Source organism: Talpa europaea (assembly GCF_964194135.1).
Source record: "Talpa europaea genome assembly, chromosome: 9".
Taxonomy (NCBI): Eukaryota; Metazoa; Chordata; class Mammalia; order Eulipotyphla; family Talpidae; genus Talpa; species Talpa europaea.
In genome coordinates this window covers 73,240,760-73,261,534 of record NC_140076.1, presented here as the reverse complement: position 1 = coordinate 73,261,534, position 20,775 = coordinate 73,240,760, and the positions used below count along the sequence as shown (strand labels likewise).

The 20,775-nt window shown below is 44.6% G+C and overlaps 1 protein-coding gene across 1 annotated transcript in view; it reads left to right on the top strand.

The window, feature by feature from the left end:
* GFPT2 (glutamine-fructose-6-phosphate transaminase 2) overlaps window positions 1-20,447 on the top strand; it is a gene marked incomplete at both ends in the record, with an annotated part of 90,889 nt that extends 70,442 nt beyond the window's left edge. The window contains 12 exons of the mRNA XM_084242380.1: window positions 196-275; window positions 720-837; window positions 7,699-7,862; window positions 9,361-9,456; window positions 9,537-9,634; window positions 9,915-10,035; window positions 11,541-11,698; window positions 11,843-11,957; window positions 13,544-13,671; window positions 15,621-15,788; window positions 18,473-18,634; window positions 20,403-20,447. Coding sequence (XP_084098506.1) covers window positions 196-275; window positions 720-837; window positions 7,699-7,862; window positions 9,361-9,456; window positions 9,537-9,634; window positions 9,915-10,035; window positions 11,541-11,698; window positions 11,843-11,957; window positions 13,544-13,671; window positions 15,621-15,788; window positions 18,473-18,634; window positions 20,403-20,447 — 1,453 coding nt within the window. The remainder of the gene's footprint in view (window positions 1-195; window positions 276-719; window positions 838-7,698; window positions 7,863-9,360; window positions 9,457-9,536; window positions 9,635-9,914; window positions 10,036-11,540; window positions 11,699-11,842; window positions 11,958-13,543; window positions 13,672-15,620; window positions 15,789-18,472; window positions 18,635-20,402) is intronic.
* Between the last annotated feature and the right edge of the window lie 328 nt (window positions 20,448-20,775).

Genomic DNA, 20,775 nt, shown 5'->3' with positions numbered 1-20,775 from the left:
GACTGTGGGCTGGTTCACCGCTGCTGCCCCTGGAGCATCTTCTATGGTGAAGTCCTGCCTGTGCGACCTCAACATGACACTCTGTCCTCAGAGAAGTGAGAGTTGTGAGGGTTCCCACCTTAGTGCTAAGAGAATGGCCATTCCCACTCGGGGTGTACAGGTGACTGGGAGCTCTTTTCCCTCTTGTCTCTACAGAAGAGGCAGCCCCCTGCTGATTGGAGTGCGGAGCAAGTACAAACTCTCCACGGAACAAATCCCCATCTTGTACAGGACACGTAAGTTTCTCAGAAGAACTTGAGCAGCACAGAGCAGCCCCCCTCAGAGGCAGGATGCCTTCAGTCTGATCCACTGACCCAGCACTGGACTCATGCAGTTCTCATGCAGCTGAGACTTTTCCCCGTTTTTTTCAAGAGCTTTTTATTATGGTTATTTTCAAACAGCTTCACAACTCCAGGGAGCAACATGCAGATCCATTATATAAAGGCGCTCCTGCCCCGATTTCAACATTGATTTGGTTTGTTTTGTTTGTAGACGTTTAAATGCTCCTGCAGCAGTTATGTGGTGCTATTTGGGGCTCTTATACACGATTTGGCTGATACAGTGAAAGCTATAAATTGCACATTTTCCCCACACATTCAAAGGGAAAATTGGCTCCTTACTTCATGTTATTCAAACAGAGTAATTTAGCTGGCTTTACAATCCTTTCCTTCTCTCACTAGGCAATATTGAAAATGTGAAGAATATCTGCAAAACAAGGATGAAGAGGCTAGACAGCTCAACCTGCCTTCACGCTGTGGGTGACAAAGCAGTGGAATTCTTCTTTGCTTCTGATGCAAGGTAGCTAAACCTTGTTGCTTTCGTTTCCTAGGATTATGTAGTCAAGAATGACTGGCTAAACACCCCCATTTCCTATATCTCTCCTTAGTTGAGCTGTTTCCTCACAGCTCAGCAAAGGACCTTAGTAATGGCACTTTCCAGCCCTCAGTGGCCTTTCTCCAGGAATCCAGGTGCTGTGAGCATCTACCTGGCAGTCACTGGCAGCCCTGGTAACCAAGGCCAGGTCCACTGCTGGGCACAATGTTGTGGGTTTGCACAAAACACCTGAATTAGTTGCCAACATTTTAATTGGGAGATTTCACATGAAAATCTGGATTTCTACCTTCTGTGGAAAAGCAGCAGATCTAAGCACATTGGCTGTTCTCCCCTTTGCCCCATTTGTCTGGGACTGCTCCTTTTAGATGGAGCAGATGTCTCCAGACCATCAGTCCATCCCATACCTTGCCCACCTTTGCTTGATCATTCATAAAAGACAGAGCCAGAATTTAGAGTCCAGTTGATTTCAAAGTTCACATTCCCAGCAGTACACAAAAAAATAATTCTAAGAATGTTAAAAGTCGGTTTCATGCATATCTTAGTACAAAAAAAATTATGCGCACAATACACACACACTCAGAAAAGAACAAAATACGTTCCTATTAGTTGAAATAGAAAGTCCTATAAACACCACCACCATATCTTCATCCAGATTTTTATTAAGCCTCTTCCCAAGGCATCCAGTGGGGCCTTGCTAGGAAGCAGGTGAGGTCTCTGGGGACACATGGAAGAATAGGAACCTAAAGCCCAAGCTGCAAGGCCTGTCTCAGCCCATAGCCAACTTTGTACTTAGTGCTGATAAGAACAGCATTCCCAAACTGTTGTTCCTTAGAACACCATTTCTTTTTTTTTAAGATTTATTTATTAATAAACTTATTTATTAATAAATTTATGTATTAATAAATAAATAAATGGTGTCGGGAGTGAGAGGATTCACCAGAGATAGAGTGGGGAGCAGAACAGGCAGACTGACCGAAACACACTGCTGAGGGGAGTAGCAGGCAAGACAGGAGAGGCCTGCTGTACCATGTGGGTCACCTCCCTGGCCAGGGATTGAACTCATGCTGCAGTGGCTATAGATAGCTTGGTGGTGCTGAGACTTAACCCCTTGTGCCACCAGGGAGGCCCATTAGAATACCATTTCAATGAGAAGCTAATATTATCTCAGAGATTCTAAGATACACAATTATTATGTAGATAGGTGGTATCTCACAATGATAATTTCCTACAGTTTTTATTTCTTGGATGTGTATAAAGATCAAAGGTGCCTTATATTCAATGAAATGGGGTAGATGTTTCTGGGGGAGTGGTGGGAAAGTCTAAGGTGAAATAATTATCTGTTGACATTGTGATTATATACTTGATAAAATCCTATTGAAAGATTGCTAGAAATACTTGTGGCTGGTCAGAAAATTAAGTTATGGAAATCTACCTGGCAGAACACCATCTAGCACCTCCTTCATCTCCGTGCCCTCCGCCCCCACCATGGGATTGTCACAGTAGGCTCACAGCAGACATTCGATGAACAAAATAAATAATCTATTCATCACAGCTGAAAAATGTTTTAATCGCTTACAATAAATTTTATTAAAATGTCCAGAGACAATTGCAAGAGTTTGCCATAACAAACAAGAAGTTTGAAGACAGAGAAAAAAAGATTCCACATCTCTTGGTAGGAAGGCTTAACATAACTTTAAAAACCAGCTGGTTGGAAATTAATAATTAACAATTATTGTTTAAAATACTGACTTCTTCAAATTACTATGTAAATTTAATGCTATAATTAAAACCCTCAAGATTCTTTTGTTTGTTTAGGTTTTGGGAACTTTAGAAAGTGATTCTGCACATGTAGTGGAAAAGCTAGGCAAGGGCTAGGACCCAGTCCCGTGGTTACAGTGACCATGTGCCCTGCACCTGCCCTGAACGCTGCATGTAGTGATCACAACCTGATGAAGGCACAGCCATCCACTCCTGTTTGACAGATGGGGAACCAGGCCCAAATGATATCACCTCGGGCGTGTCTGACCCTTTGGTCTATAGTCTTATTGACTGCATTATACCATCACTCATTTTATAAATAAAAATAAATATAATAATTGTTATATTTAAACATACCGTTGTACCTACATACACACATGGTTTAAGCATTGTCTGGAGGACAATGCAGTATAAAGTGTTTATCTCTTGGGATGGAATCCAGCCATTTCCTGTAGTTATTCTGTGCTTATACTTTTAATGCAATGGGTGTATATTGTTATTTTTTTTCTCATTTTTTTTAGATTTTTTTATTTTAACATTTATCATTTTTACATTTTTAAGACAATATTTGCTTCCCCTCACCCCCTCAGATTGAGTCCCCATAGAATTTCCTTCCCCAAGGCCCGCATGCACCATCACCACAGTCCCCTGTGCTCCTCCCTCCCTCCCTCTCACCCCTCTCCCGCCTCCTCCCCCGCAGTATGTCTCTGATTTGTAATTGTCTATTTTTGCTTTGTTGTGTTGTGTACTGTTATTATTTTTTTTTACACTGATGTCTTATTTGGTTTCCCTATATTCCTGTTATAAGTGAAACCATCTGATATTTTTCTTTTTCCTTCTGGCTAATTTCACTGAGCATAATTCCTTCTAGCTCCAGCCACGTTGCTGTAAATGGCATGAGTTTATCTTTTTTGATTGCTGAATAATATTCCATTGTGTATATATACCACATCTTCTTGAGCCAGTCATCTATTTTTGAGCATTTGGATTGTTTCCAGGTTTTGCCTATTGTAAATAGTGCTGCAATAAACATAGGGGTATAGGTGCTCTTTTGAATCACTGTTTTTGTGTCCTTTGGGTAGATCCCTAGTAGTGGAATTGCCGGATCATATGGTAGCTCCATTTTTAGTAGACTGAGCAACCTCCAGACAGCTTTCCACAATGGTTGGATCAGTTTGCACTCCCACCAGCAATGTAGGAGAGTTCCTTTTTCACCACATCCTCGCCAACATTTGTTGTTGCTTGCATTTTTGATATGTGCCATTCTTGCTTGTGTAAGGTGGTATCTTGGTGTGGTTTTGATTTGCATTTCCCTGATTATTAGGGATGTTGAACATTTTTTCATATGCCTTTTGGCCATTTGCATCTCCTCTTTGGAGAAATGTCTTTTGAGTTCTTCTGCCCATTTCTTGACTGGGTTATTTATATTGTTTTTTTTTTGAGCCTTGTGAGTTCTTTGTATATCATTGTGATCAGTCTCTTATCAGTTGGATGGAGTGCAAAGATTTTTTCCCAGTCAGTGGGGTGTCTTTCTGTTTTGGTTAATGTCTCTTTTGCTGTGCAGAAGCTTTTCAGTTTGATATAATCCCAGGTGTTTATCTTTGCCTTCACTATCACTGCTTTGGGTGATGAGTCTTTAAAGATGTTTCTGAGATGTATGTCTTGTAGTGTTTTACCTATATTTTCTTCTATATATTTTATGGTTTCAGGTCTTATGTCCAGTTCTTTTATCCATTTTGAGTTGATTTTTGCGCACGGAGAGAGGTAGTGGTCTAGTTTCATTTTTTTGCATGTGGAGGTTCAATTTTCCCAGCACCATTTATTGAACAAACTGTCCATGTTCCATTGCATATTCTTTGCTCCTTTGTCAAAGATTAGTTGTTCATATAAGTGCGGCTTTATTTCTGGGCTTTCTATTCACTTCCATTGGTCTGTGTGTCTGTTTTTGTTCCAATACTAAACTGTTTTAATTATTATAGCTTTGTAGTATAGCTTGAAGTTTGGAAGTGTGATACCTCCTTTCTCCTTTGTTTTCATCAGTAGGGCTTTGGCTATTCGTGGTTTTTTGTGGTTCCATATGAATTTCATCAGTGTTTGTTCTATTTCTTTGAAGAATGTCATTGGGATTTTTATTGGAATAGCATTGAATCTGTATATTGCTTTTGGGAGGATGGCCATTTTAACAATGTTGATTCTTCCAATCCATGAGCAGGGGATGTCTTTCCATTTCTTTGTGTCTTCTTCTATTTCTTTTAACAGTGTTTTATAATTTTCTTTGTATAGGTCTTTCACCTCTTTTGTTAGGTTTATTCCCAAGTATTAGATTTTTTGGTTTCAATTATAAAAGGGATGGTTTTCTTGATTTCTTCTTCTTCTGATTGTTTGTGTATAGGAAGGCTACTGATTTTTGTGTGTTGATTTTGCATCCTGCTACTTTACTGAACTAGTTGATTATTTTGAGTAGTTTTTCTGTGGAATTTTTAGGGTTCTCTATGTATATAATCGTATCATCTGCGAATAGTGAGAGTTTTACTTCTTCTTTCCCTATCTGGATTCCTTGTATGTCTTTCTGTTGTCTTATTGCCCTGGCTAGGACCTCCAGTATTATATTGAAGAGCAGTGGTGAGAGAGGACATCCTTGTCTTGTTCTTGCTCTTAAAGGAAAGGCCTTCAGCTTTTCGCCATTGAAAATAATGTTGGCAGTGGGTTTGTGGTATATGGCATTTATCATGTTAAGGTATGTCCCTTCTATCCCGAGAATTTCAAGGGCCTTCGTCATAAATGGATGTTGGACTTGGGTGTATATTGTTTAAATTATGTTTTTTTCCAATGCAGTGGCTTTCCTTCATACTTTATCTTTCTTCTCTAGGATCTGTCTAGAGACATCTCTCTAAGAGTTATAGAATTTGATAGTTTCTTTCTTTACCTTTGCATCATGAGTTCTAAATGTACATTTTTCTGCACAGAGCAAGTGTGAGAGCATGGCACTTGGTAGAATGAGGACTTTTTTCCTCTACTGCTCAAGCAGCTCATTCATGTATTTTACCATATCTGTGTACCACCTATGCTGTTAATTATCTTTCTTTTTCATTTACCAATTTTTCTAACTTAAAGTTATTTTTATTTTTTTGAAGATTTTCTTTTTTTCTTCTTTTTTTTAAGATTTATTTATGCATACAAGAGCTGGGGTACAGGCCAGAGATGCAGGGAGTGAGAGGATTCACTAGAAACAGAGTGGGGAACAGGACAGGCAGACTGAATGAAACACACTGCTGAGGGGAGCAGCAGGCGAGACAGGAGAGGTCTGCTGCTCCATGTGGGTTGCTGCCTGGCCGGAGATCAAACTCATGCTGCAGAGGCTGCAGATTGCTTCTTAGTGCTGTGCTTAACCCCTTGCACCACCAGGGAGGCCCTTAAAGTTATTTTTAATTTTTTTTAATTTATTTATGTATACAAGCACAGTCAGAAGCGTGGGAGGGTGAGAGGATTCACCAGAGCCAGAGCGGGGAACAGAGCAGGCAGACTGACGAAATACACTGCTGAGGGGAGCAGTGGGCGCGGCAAGAGAGGTCTGTCGCACCATGTGGGACCCTCACCTGTGGCCAGGGATCGAACCGGCGCTGTAGAGGCTGCGGGCAGCTTTGCAGCTCAGCGCTCAACTGCTGCACCACCAGAGGAGGCCCCCTTAAAGTTATTTTTAAAAGAAACTTTCTATTGCTATCTCAAAGAGGAGGTCAATATTACTTTGCCTATAGAGAAAGTTGTTATAAAAGTAAGCACGATGTTCTCACATTTCATTTGTGGCTGTATCTTGTAGTTTGCTTTTTAAGTCCCCCCCACCCACCCACTTTTCCCTTTCAGTGTGTGAGTATGTGTGTGCGTGTTTTAAGAAATTGAGTCATTTGTCTGGAGACTTTTCTGGATTTTGTTGAATGCCTCCCCCATGGTGTCATTTCCCTTGCCCTCTGTTTGCTGTATTTCCTTTAAACTGGAGTTACAGATGTCTATAAGCTTGGTCTTTTCAGTTTTGAATTTTTGGTAAGATTTTTGATTCCTACGTGGTGTTATGTCCAGGTATATGTGTCCTATTGTCTGTCTTTTTGGGCTGTTAAGATTGATCCAGGGCTTCAGATGTCATCAGTCTTACCCATCCATTATGAAGCTGCTCTCAGACTTTCATCTCTTGGTTTCAACAGTCATTAATGGCCCTTGGTTAAAGTTACTAATAATTAGGTGTTTATAAGTTTATTATTCTATCATTTTTTTCTTTGCTGGTTATATCCCTCTTGCTTTCATACACTATGGTTATTCTGAAAAACAGATCCTTTGGAAAAGAGAGATAAATTTTTTCCTTTGCGGTTCAGAATAATAAAATAAGTTGGTTCCTAAGCATTCTCTAAAAGCTTTCTGTTTGGATCCTGATTTGAAGAAAGCAATTATAAAAAAGCATCTGTGAGGGCCTCACTGGTGGCACAGGGGTTAAAGTCTCAGTGCTATCATGAGTTTTATCCCCAGCCAGGGAGCTGACTCACATGGTGCAACAGACCTCTCCTGTCTCTCCCACTGCTCCCATCAGCAGTGTATTTCATAGACCCACCTGTTCTGGTCCCCACTCTGTCTCTGGTGAATCCTCTTGTGCGCCCCTCCCCCCGACCTCTGGCCTACACCCCAGTTTTTCTATACATAAATAAATAAATATTTTTTTAAAAAAAAGAGTATCTGTGAGATTATTGGGTAAATTTGAACATGCTATATGTTTGGTATGAAGGAATAATTATTAATTTTAGATGTGATAATGATATTAGAGTATGTAAAAATTCTTTTTTAACTGTATAAGCTAAAACAAGCTACAGATGAAATAATATCATACCTGGGACTGGTTCCCAAATAATTCAGGGGGAGGAGAGGGAAGTATGAGTCCATGTTTACAGTACAATGTCTCTACCCCTGCCAAAATGCCACCCAGTGCACTAATACACACCCAGATTTGGGAGGCATTAAGTGACTGCCACCTCCTCACTGTCAAGGACAGGCCTATCTATAACACCCATGTTTTCTTTCCTCCAGTGCTATCATAGAACATACCAACCGGGTCATCTTTCTTGAAGATGATGACATTGCTGCAGTGGCTGATGGGAAACTATCCATTCACCGGATCAAGCGTTTGGCTAGTGATGACCCATCTCGAGCCATTCAGACATTGCAGATGGAACTGCAGCAAATCATGAAAGGTAGGTATCCTCCAAGGGCCTGTGGAGTAGCCTCAGGTGCAGGAACTCCCTGAGGAAGCTCCTGAGACATTCTGTGCTGCCCTTCCTGGGTCAGCCCGGTCCTGCCCTGCCCTGCCCTGCCCAGCCTTGGGTGGGCATCACAGCCCTCCTGCCCACCATGGCCTCAGGGATACGGTTGCAGGTTGTCTGTGGCTCACACAGCTGACAGGATGTGAGAAGTCTGACCTGCTCCTCCAAAGGGAACTCCAGACTATATTCAGACACCAGGACTCCCTGCTTTGTCCAACCCTAGTACATCGACTGCCTCCCTTTATATTCTCTGGGACACATTTCTGCACCCCACGCTTCATTTCTTCTCTGGACAGAAAGTCATGGAGAAATAGGGCCACTGTATCCTTGTGAAGAGAGCCTGTGTTCCTGCAACCACGTTTCCCTCCCTCACCCTCCTTTTTCTCTTTGTACCCACATTCGTCTTCCTCACCAAAATTTTTAATGCTCACCACATTTGTCTTGCACCCTCTTCCCCACAGGCAGCTCAGGCAAACCTTTAAGCACATGACTCAGACCCTGTTATCCTTTGCTGAAATCCTCCAACTGTTTCCTGCTATTTCTAGATAAAAACTGGAGCCCATAAGCCCGACACCTAGTCTGGCCCCATCTGACTCAACCCTTTCCACACTACACCTGGCCAGGTGCACTCAGGCCAGGTGCACTTGCTGTTCTTCTCATTGGATAGGCTCCTTTTGATCATCACCACTGGTGATCATCATCATCACCTCCTTTTGATCATCATCATCCCTTTAGGGAGCCCTTCCTGATCCTGTGTCTGTGGGGGTTCCTCTGCCCCCTCCTCATTTGTCTTACTTGCTTCATGGCATCCTTTGTACAAGGCTTTTGGTAGTGGCTGCAGGCAGGGAACACTGCACTGATTGGCGTCAGGCATGTGGATATCCCAGAGAACATTCCTGTCTGTCTCGGAGCACCTCCAAAGTATCAGACACAGCACCTGTCAGGGGCCTTAACACACTTTGGTCAAATCATCCCTTTGACATTGTCCAATTCTGTTCAGTCAGACCCTTGGGAAAACATTTATGACTGAAAAGGCTTTCTTTAATATGGAAGCCAGGAGATCATTTGTTAACTGTCTCTTTCTTTGGGCTTACTTGATTTGTATTTTGCTATGTAGGTGAGTTTTGGGCAATAAAGCAATTTTCTTTCTTTCTCAATAGGGGAGCACAGCCCAGAAAGACCAGTCACACATTTGTTACTCCCTTCCTCAAGCCACAGGATCTGCTGTGGAGATTGGAGATAGTAATGCCTAACCTGCTTCCTTCCACTTGTCACCTTGGGCATCAGGAGGCACAGTGGCTGGGCATACCTTTATGTAAAGGTGTCACTGTGATTAATTACATAATGGCTTGTCATCTTGATTCAAAGCTAAGCAATAGAAATGTAACTAAATTGAAACTGACATCTCCTGTTGATGTTATTTTACCAGGTAACTTCAGCGCATTTATGCAGAAGGAGATCTTTGAACAGCCAGAATCAGTTTTCAATACCATGAGAGGTCGGGTGAATTTTGAAACCAACACAGGTAAATCCCTTGTGTGTGCTCTTGGGCCAGTGCACAGTCCTTGTTTGGGGTAAGCATTAACACCTGCTTGTGCCCTGCAGTGCTCCTGGGGGGCTTGAAGGACCACTTAAAGGAGATCCGACGGTGCCGACGGCTCATTGTGATCGGCTGTGGGACCAGCTACCATGCTGCTGTGGCTGTAAGTGCCACATGCTTGGCCTTTCATGTCATAGGGGATGTAGCGGGGATCTACAAAGAGACAAGTCTTAAGTGTTGCCATGCATGTGGCCTTCCAAATTTGGTGCCCATGAGCCAGCATGAGAACTGGCATGGAGCCCTTTCCCCTGCAATGTGGTCTGTGAGTTACTGAGTTCCCTCACCACTTTTGTGCCACTTCACAAACTGTCCCCAGATGCCCAGCCGCCTGTGTCCTGGTAGTGTCCCTGACTGACCTTAGTTTTCATTCTTGTTGACTTCAGACACGACAAGTTTTGGAGGAACTGACGGAGCTCCCTGTGATGGTTGAACTCGCTAGTGATTTTCTGGACAGGAACACCCCTGTCTTCAGGGATGATGTCTGCTTTTTCATAAGCCAGTCAGGTAAGGGATACAGGTTTCTATTAGTTCTTCTCAGAGCTCTGTCCTGTCCGTAACACCCCATAAGCCTGTCCCTCTCCTTCATCCAGTTAAGGTCTCTGTGCACAGCACCCACCAGGTGCCCATCCCTCCCGTCCAGTCATTTACTTCTCAGCCATGGTTGGTCTTGTCTTGCTCTGCTGCTGGGCTGTGCAGTCAGAGTAGCCCCATGCCACAGCCTCTCCCTCCTGCTGTTCAAGTCCAGGACTGCAGAGTGCCCTTCAAGTGTTTACAAATGTATGCTGGGCTTAATTTAGTGGAGAAAGTTCTCCAAAGTTCTGCGGATTGTCACTTCAAACTGTAGATGCTGTGCAGTATCCACACCTCCCAACAGGGGGCAGCATGGAGAGCCACTGCTTGCTGTCAGGCACAGCATGCCAGCCTAACACTAAACTTGCCAACCCCAGGAGCTGCCATCTGACTTCAGCTGCCAGTGTTGCTTCTGGATTTCTAGTCCCAACAGAGTCTAAAAATGCTTCATGAATTGGTGGCAGACACTAAACAAAGAACAGAGGAGGATTTAATGTGAAAATAATGCAATGCAGTGGCAGCTTCTGAGTGCCTACATAGAAGTTTACATTTTCATTTTGTTCAGTCCTTTATATTCATTTTTTTAAAATATATCAAAAACAGGGGAAGGGTAGAGTTGGAGATAGAGCTACACTGTCCCCACCTCTCGTCCCCACTGGTGCTGAGGAAGAGCAGTTTGACCCCTGCACTAGACAGTCTGAAGAGGGAAGAAGAATTAGGCCATACACAGCACTGGCTTCTCTGCAAAAGAGCCAGGACAGCCAAGACCTGAGTCCTCGTGGACATATTTGGATCTCATTTTATGGTTTGGGTCATAGCTTATTTAGTTTGGGGTTTTTAGGACTTATAAACACGGGGAGTCTGTGCTGACTTATGCGTGAAACTAAGTAGTTTTATTATAGAAATAATTTGAGTATACACTGGGAGGCTATAAGAAGTGTTTTCCTTTAAAACAAGATCTATTTAAGAAATGACTTTAGGGCATTCTTGGTTTTTAATGTTAAATCTTAGCAATGCTGAATAAAGCAGATTAGAAACATAGAAAGGGTGCTGGGAACCAGACCCACCTGGGTGGGCACCAGCTCTATCGCGTGAGGCTCTGGGGTCTTGAAGGAGAAGACGCTGATTTCCTCTGCCCCTGAGCTCCTCACCCTCAAGGGGAAACTGGGGACAACGGCCCTCATGGGGTGGTCACGAGAGTTCAGTGAAACAGTGGATGAGAAAAGGTTTCCATAAATAGTAGCAAAATCTTGAATCTTCGAATCCACTGGAAGAATTGTTGAGCACGCATTTTCTTTTCTGAGCACGTGCTGCCTATATCTGGACACCAGTTTCTGCGCTAGAGCAGAGAGGAAGTGAGTCGGGAGTTGGGGGAGGGGGTGGGCTGGCAGAGCCATGCACCTGTGAACATGCGTGAAAGGAAAGGCCCTGTGTGGCAGGTGAGACTGCTGACACCCTCCTGGCGCTGCGCTACTGTAAGGACCGCCGGGCTCTGACCGTGGGTGTCACCAACACCGTGGGCAGTTCCATCTCTCGGGAGACTGACTGCGGCGTCCACATCAATGCAGGACCAGAAGTTGGCGTGGCAAGCACCAAGGTAGGAGGCACACCTGCCCCTGCGGGAGTGAGTGGTGGGTTGGTGGACAGGAGGCTCTAAGGGAGCCTGAGATCTGCCTCCCCTTGAGTGGTCACCAGGCGCAGGTCCGCCCCTACTCTGCCAGCACCACCTCTGTGTTCACAGGCTTATACCAGTCAGTTCATATCTTTGGTGATGTTTGGTTTGATGATGTCTGAAGACCGAATTTCACTACAAAATAGAAGACGGGAAATCATCCATGGCCTAAAATCTTTACCTGGTATGTTCCAGAACTAAACTTTCCTCATTTTCAAATCCAATAGACTTTTGATTGGGCTTTGCCTTGCCTCTCACCTGTAATCAATACTGTTAATCACTTTCTTCTCCTTAAAACTTCCTACTTATCACTAAACCACTCCAGCAGTTCCAACTGGGCTAGGGTCAAACTCCACACTCCAGACCCTGGAGCCACACAAGCTGGTTCCCTCCTCCTCCTCCCATCCCTCTCCTTTCCCCTCCTCTGGGGCCGCTTCACCGACCTACTGATCTCAGCAATGCCAAGCTCTTTCCACTTCAGGGCCTTTGCATTGGCTCTTTCCCCTCCTGAAACCCTCTTCATTCAGCCATAGGCTTCTCCTCACCCAAGTCTCAACTCAAATGACTTCCTGGGAACCTCCCTGACCACCCTAACTAAGAGAGGTACCAATACCATAGGCAACTCTCTGTTCAATACCAGCCCATTTATAGCGCATGCTATGAGCTGAGTAACCTGCTCATCTGTGTTCTGGCTTGTCTCCCCAACTGAAGGGTCAGCTCAGTGGGCACACATCCCTGTCTGTTGGAATCTCTGCTGGACACCTGGTGTCCAGTCAGAGCAGGCACACAGTAGGTGCTCAAGAAATACCGAAGAAGGAGCAAATGTTCCCAAACCTCTTCCTGACCCAGATTGCCCCTTCACAGTCTTACTCCACTTACCTCTGTTGCTAGGTCCCATCTGTTGTAGTCGGTGAGATAACAGTGTCTGTTGCACTAACTCTTGAGGTCTTTGAAGGGACCAGAGTTTCAGTTAGTCACTCATTCATTAACTTACTTATTTGTTCAGGACCAGTGGCCTATGTGCCATCCTGGGACTGCCAAGATAGGCATCTTTAGTTACTTGTCCCTCCAGAAGGAGAGAGGGCTTTTGGGTTTGAGCAGTGCAGCCCTGAGAAAGGGAATGCAAAAGGCCTCATTAGTGTCTGACAAGGCAGGAGTTCTGGGGCCAAGATGGTCCCAGGGCTATGGGTGTACCCTCCTGGTGATGAGCAAACACTAGGTCCCCCCTGAGAGTCAGGGGCAAGCCCCAGAGAAAGTAATGAGGAACACTTACATTTAAGAACCTAACAAGTACCAGCGCAAGACTGAATCTGACCAAGCTGGCATCCAGAAAATTTATTGAGAAAAAGACTCTTGACCTTAAGTAAGGTAATAAAAACCCTGCAAAAGCAGGATCCTATTCTGATTTCTAAATCAGCAGTTCTCAAGATGTGTGCTAAAAGATACTTTCAGTCAAAACTGTTTTCATAGTAATACATTGTTTATAATAAAAAAGACTTGTGTACCCTTTCGCTGGGTGGATATTTGCAAAGCAGAGGTGGCAGCTTCAGTTGCCTTTGTACACTTCAAGGCGGGGCCTCTCACCTTCCCCCAACCCTTTGCTAACATCAGTTTTGCAGTCTGAGTCCAAGGGTTAAAACCCTTTTAAACTAATGCAAGGACACCAAGTGAATTCCAGAACCTCGTCTTACACACCATGACTTCTCTTTGTGAATCTTGTTTTAATATCTTTGTGACTGGCTCTCCCACTCTGCTGTGCCCGTGACGTAGAGCTGATCAAGGAAGTGCTGTCGCTGGATGAGAAGATCCATGACCTGGCGCTGGAGCTCTACAAACAGAGGTCTCTCTTGGTGATGGGGCGAGGTTATAACTATGCCACGTGCCTGGAAGGAGCCCTGGTGAGCCCCCTCTACCCACCTTCCCTCTCAACATCCTTTCTGTGGTCCCTGGTGCTACCCTGGGAGGCATGAGGGCAGACACAGGAAACACCTTATGGCCCCCCAAAAGGAGGGCAGGGTCAGGCAGAATAAGGCATTGATCTAGGGAGGGGACGTCTCACAGACCCGTTGGACACTTGTATCAGGCTGCACTGAACACTAGCTCACAAGCAGGCGTGGTAGCCCTGGGACATAAACATGGAAGCTTCCAGTCTCCTGGAGAAAGGGGCAGGGTGCCTTTAAGGGTCCCCTGAGGTACCCACCCACACTAGTGGGTGGATAGAATAGTCCACTCTCACCTCATGAACATCTAAGAGGTTGTCCACATTTTACCCAGAAGGACGCTAAGCCTTCAGAAATTTCATCTTGCTCAAGTTTGCAGAGGAAGTGATCAGTCTGAGATCTGAACTCAGCTCTGTGTGGCTTTAGAGCTTTCTGATACCATGAGCAGCCTACCGTGGTCATGCAACCCAGCTTGGATAGACCACAGTAGTGGGGTGGGAACTCAGAGTTTCCCTGCTAGCCCCCAAATTCCCAAAATGTGCTGTGAATTCTATAGGAATATGCTTTGAAGGCTCTGCATTTTTAAAATCCGTCACTCTTTTGCCTTCTGTGGCAAAAAAAGATCACAACAACGTAAGAGAAAACTGATGGAGCGGGGCACCAGGACCCAGGGGTTGAGAAAAGGCGGGCAGTGCTTTCAGCGTCCTGCGTGTAGTCCTGGCCCTTGACTCACTGTCCGTTTGCTGTTCATGGCTCAGAATGCTCAACCCAGGTAAACTGGAGAGCGCGTCACAGAAGAGGCAGCATTTTGTTCCCAGACAAGCTAGCATGACACAGGTTGGCTCCCCTGCTCTCCTTGTGAGAGCAAGAAACATTCAGAGAATATTAGCTGGGGTGAGAGACACATCCAGGGGTGGGGTGGGGAAGTACAAGCTGTGAGTTGCCTCACTGTAATGAACTCTGACTTTCACATCTTTCCAATGGAGATTCTGACTCTGGCGCAGGAATTGAGGGACTGTCTATGCTGCCTCTCAGGGTGTGCCGAAGAAGTAAGACCTGGGCGGGTGCACTTTCAGTTTGGCTTTGCCGCTGGAGTGGGGGGCCAAGCTGCAGGCCTGAGTGCCCATGAAAGATGCGTATTCAGCTGCATCTCCAAGTTGGTCCTTGGGGAAAGAAAGAAGTTTTTACACAGCTGCTGGCATAAGTCAATGGCCTCACTGTGGTCACTTGGGGGCCGGCACTCCAGCTGTCTGGGGCACCCAGGGTGGAACCACACTCCTGACAGTGTTCCCCTGACCCAAATAAATAGTTCTAGGGGAGCTAAGAAATGTTTTTTTCAACATTCTACAGTTCAGTGATGTGGCTTTAATGGGCACTAAATAAACATGGATCTCTCTAAACTTAGGAAACAATCAGATAACAGCCGTGTATGATTTTTGCTTGATAGGTAAATGGGAGCAACCCCTTGGAAGTTATTAATGGTCTAGAATTTGGGGAATGATTAATCAGATAATTGAATGGAGGCATATCTAGACAGTACAATGCCATCATTACAAATTATAGCTGTGGAGTGGCCATTGTCTGGTTACAGAGCATGGAGAATGAAAGGGAAATTGATGTAGTCTTGTCCATCCAAAGGGGGTGGCTGCTCCCAGGGGCCAGTATGGGGATACCAGATGCACGCTGAGCTTTTTGCATGCCCTGAACGGTGGCCAGCCCTCATGTCTGGCCCTGGCCTTGCCAGCTGCCCACAGTGCTGTTGATGGATGCTCCATGCATCCCTCTGCTCGAGGCCTTCAGGTTCCTGCCTTTCAGCATCATCTTTCCCCCAGCTCCCTGCCCCCAGCTGATCTGCTCTACTTCCTTTCTTCCTAGTGTGACTGTTGTCCCACCTCTTATTTCCCCAGAAAATTAAAGAGATAACCTACATGCACTCAGAAGGCATCCTGGCTGGGGAGCTGAAGCATGGGCCTCTGGCGTTGATTGACAAGCAGATGCCTGTCATCATGGTCATCATGAAGGATCCCTGCTTTGCCAAATGCCAGAATGCCCTGCAGCAGGTCACAGCCCGCCAGGTAAGAGCCCCTAGCTGACTTGGGGCTACCTCTTTCCTGCTGTCTTCTGCACACGCCAACCATATGTACTATCTGCCAACACCTGCTATGCATGGCCCTGCTAGTGAGCAGCTGTGACCACACACTCTCTCCTGGTCCCCTGCAGAGTAATTCACACATGTGGAAAAGAACTGACCAGCCTACAGCCATACCGACAGCAAGCCCCCACTGAGACCCAGTGTAAGGGCCGGAACTGGCCACAGTGCAGGTTTTCTGATCCCATGCAGACCGGGTAAAGGAGGAGTCAGAGTCCTCAGTGGTTTTGCAGGTCTTTTATTGGGGTTCACCAGGCATATGGCAGGCAGGGGTGCTGGCTGGGGGGCTGGCAGGCCTCCCAGCCCCCAGCAAGTCTTCACTCTATCTGGGCTCTCTAGCGTTCGTTCTGCTGCTTCTCGGCTTCTCTTTCGGCTTCTGCTTCTGCTTCTGCTTCGGCTTCTGCTGCTGCTGCTGCTGCTGCTGCTGCTGCTGCTGCTGCTGCTGCTGCTGCTGCTGCTGCTGCTGCTGCTGCTGCTGCTGGCATCCCCCCGTGACGCCGCCCTTAAAAGCACAGTCTTAGCTCAGCTGAATCCCATCTACCTGAATCCCATCTATGCCCACACCCTATTCCAGGTGCCCGCCATCAGGCATGCATTCAGGACAAGGATCCATCATCTATCCTGATGGCGGGAGGGCAGAAAAGCCTGATATTTTCTTTACCCTACACCCAGTGACCCAGTTTGCCCTGAACTCTTCTGAATCCCAAGCCTGGAGACAGGAGGGTGTACTTCTGGTGGATAGGCCCAGGCCCAGTTCTGACATTTGCCACCCAGAGTTAGGGCAGTTTCACAGATGAAGGACACAGTCCTCCACACTCAGTGCTCACTTTAGTTACCAGCTGCAGGCTTGGGAGTTAACCTGGCCACCATACTTCTCACCAACATGATACAAATTCAGGACTTCCCCCTACTTCCTTGGGTTAAATAATTTGCTAGAAGACCTCTTAAAGCACAGGAAAACACTATAGGGATACAGTCTGAGAAATGCATTATTCGGTGATTTTGTTGTACAAACGTCAGAGTGTAATAACACAACCTAGATGATATAACCCACTACACACCTAGGCTGTGTGATATAGCCTGTTGGGACCACCACATCATTATGCGGTACACGACTGTGTAACTTTTATGGGTTATTAGACAGGATACATATCAGGACCCTCCAAAGGAAGAAACTTGTGGGTCCAGGGCCTCAAAACTCAAAGCTTCCCTGTCTTCAGGATGCTTCCTGAATGTCAGGGAACCTCCCTGAATATCTGGGAACCTCCCCGAGCTAGTTTCAGCAGCCACAGTTTATGTTGGGGTCTCATTATGAATGCTCATTCATAATCACCATCAATCACTGGTCATGTGATTGGGCTCAGCCTCCAGCATGAGAGGTCAGGAGGTCAGGCTGATCTCATGGGCTCAAAACCCCAACCCTGTAATCACATGGTGAATCTTTCCAGAATGGTCAGCCCCATCCTGAATCACCTGGAGTCACCTCAGCATAAACTCAGGTGTGGTAGACCAGGAAAAACAGACATTTCTATCACTCTAGAAAGCCCTATGGTCCAGAGGCCCCTTCCCAGGAGCCTGGGACAGAGATCAGCCAAATTCTTTTACTTCTCAACTTCATGATGGTGCCAAAGCAATAAGCATTCAATAGAAACCTACTTCAGATTTTGAGTTTTGATCTTTACCAACTAATGACACACTGTATGTTATCCTCTTCTGAAGGTAAATAGGTAGCAACCTCAGCTCCCACTCAGCCACTCTATCACTCACCATTTATCTGCACAGTTTTTCATTCCCAGTACAGAATTCAATAAATTACATGAGAGAGTCAACACTTTAATTTAAAATAGGCTTTTTGTTAAATGCTTGTGCCCAACTCTAGGCTAATGTAAGTGTTCTGAGCACATTAAAGGCTGGGTATATTAGGTGCATTTTCAATTTATGATATTTTCAACATTTATGATGGATTTATCAGGTTGTAACCCTATCATGAGTCAGGGAAGATCTGTATTACACTCCTGTTGCCCTGAGGTGGGAGGGTGAAACCCCCAGATCCATCTTGGGAGGGCCCATAATGTTACAGGGCGGTAAAACCCATGAGCTTGAGCCAGCTGCTGCCATGCTCTCCACACATCTTCACAAAGGAGGTCTTTCATCTTTCAGGCCTCAATCCAGATGTCTCCTTTTAAGAGAGGTCATCACAGACCTCACCAGTGTCTCTCAATAAGTTTACCCTCTTTCAGTGCCTACGAGACACTTATCTGAAATTCATTATTTATTGGTTTGCTTTTATTTTTGTTTTCCTCACTCAGCTGTGATCCCCACTAGAGTAAGGAGTTCTGCCCTTTGCAGAGCACATTGAAGGTCCTTAACAGATGGGAGCTCAATGACTGCAGCAGGATGGCAATCACCCTATCAGAGAAGGGGAAGAAACACCAGAAAGCATTAAACACTGTCTTTTCCATGACCCTATATATGCTCACCCCTTAACTCCAGCAACAAGAAACAGATTGCTCTTATCATTGCAATAATGTCATTCTCAGAAATTCTGCTGTGATAAATTGCTTCTTTAAGAAAGGATCTGCATTTTGTGACCACATTGCTCTGCTTTAGGGTCGTCCGATTATACTCTGCTCCAGGGATGACACTGAAAGTTCCAAGTTTGCGTATAAAACAATAGAGCTGCCGCACACCGTAGATTGTCTCCAGGGCATCCTGAGTGTGATCCCACTGCAGCTTCTCTCCTTCCACCTGGCTGTTCTCCGAGGATATGACGTATGTCTAAAAATCGCCCCTAACCCAGCAGAGAAGAAATGTAACCCTAGGGTTGCCTTTTGTTCTTAAATACTTACCTGATGTAAATATTCATAGGAGAAATAATCTCATTTAAAATAACTCTTTTGGAAATAATTTATACCCCCTGAAAATAACCTCTGGGAACTATAAGATATACAAAGACCCTATCATTAAATGGTAACCTGATCACCCAGAGGTAATGTTAATTAGCAAATTTAATATTTTAGTAAATATTTTATTAAATTCACATCCTCATGCATGTGAATTTAGTCTTTTTCAAGATTATATCAAAGATAAAATTTTACACCTTCCTTTTGATAAGTAATTTCTCTCAAAATGAATTTGTCATGAGCAACATTTAACCACTGCATAGTATTCCACCACAACCTTATAACATGGAATGTAATTATTACTTAGCCAGTGTCCTATTATAGTATTAAACCTTTTCTAATTTTTTGGAACATCTGCATATAACAACTGCAGTGAACATTCATACATATATCTCCATTCCACATTTAAGATTTGTCCTCAGACTAGCAAATGATTTTGAGGCTTTTAATATATATTGTCAATTTATGTTCCATAAAAAAACAATTTATGAGCTCACTAATGAGTGTGTAAGAACATATAATTCATTGTGCAAGAAATAGAAGTTTATTACAATTATATTGGGTGAAGCTTTTAAAAATATACAGCAATACAAAAAAAAAAGTACATACCAAATATATGATGATGTAAACATCATTCCAGAATTGACCTTTGCTAACATTGTGTTACGCTTCATCTTTTTTATTTAATTTTTTAAAGATTTATTTATTTATGCATACAAGAACTGGAGTACAGGCCAGAGGTGGGGGGGGGGTGAGAGGATTCACCAGAGACAGAGTGGGGAACAGAACAGTCAGATCAACTGAAATACACCACTGAGGGGAGCAGCAGGCTAGTCAGGAGAGGTCTGCTGCGCCATGTGGGTAACTCCCTGGCTGGGGATCGAACTTGTGCTGCAGTGGCTGCGGATTGCTTCATAGATTGCGTCTCAACCCCTTGCGTCACCAGGCAGGCCATGCTTCATCTTTTTTTAAGCTATAAAAGAAACATATGGCAGAGGCCTCCCTGGTGATGTATGGGTTAAGTCTCAACCTTAATGGCCTGAGTTCTATTCCCAGCAAGGAAGCTACCCACATGGCACAGCAGACCTCTACCTTTTCTCCTGCTGCTCACCTAAAAGTGCATTTCAGTAGATTCACCTGTTCTATCCCCACTGTCTCTGGTGAATCCTCTCATGCCCCCCTCCCCACCCCGTCCTCTGGCCTGCACCCCAGTTCTTCTACACATAAATAAAATCTTTTTTTTTTAAAGAAACAGATGGCAGATAAAATTGAAGCCCACTTTATCAACCATTCCCAGTCACATTTCCTTCCCAACCCCAACGCTAAATTTCAGATTTAGTGTGAATCCTTCTAAGAAAAGTGACTATTTAACAGTAAAAATTGAGTTAGTTGTTTTTAATAGCATGAATCATACCCTTTTTATAGTGTTAACACAACATGACACATATAAGGTGCAGTGTAAACGTTTATTGAATAAACAAAATGTTATAAACTTCAACGAAGCTTCTAGAGCATGGAACCACTCCCAATATGCAGGGTCCAAGGGAGCACCCACTTCCTGGTCTGATAATAGTTTCAAGCTACAGCATATTCTTGAGCTCTGTGGAGTCCTGAGAAGATATTTATTTTTGTTTTAGGTTGACTTCCCCAGAAATCTGGCCAAGTCTGTAACCGTGGAATGAGAACAGGAACATGAGGACACCATTGCCATCTTCAGTCTGGTTCAAGACCCATTGACAGCAAACGGAAGGAAATGCAGGCATTCTGTGTGTTCCGAGTAGATCCAATAGGGCTTGCCAGCTTTCATGTGCCTTGTACCCAAGTGCTTTGCTTACAGCAGATACTGTTTCTCTGTTTCCTGAAGTTGCCAGAGGAGAAGGGAATCATTGTTTACATATGGGGATCAGAGCGGACTTTTTTCACTACCGTGCAATAGAGATACAGCTCTCTTCAGAGCAACTGTGAACCTTTTTTAACCAACATTAGCTAGTTTTAAAATACAAAATATTT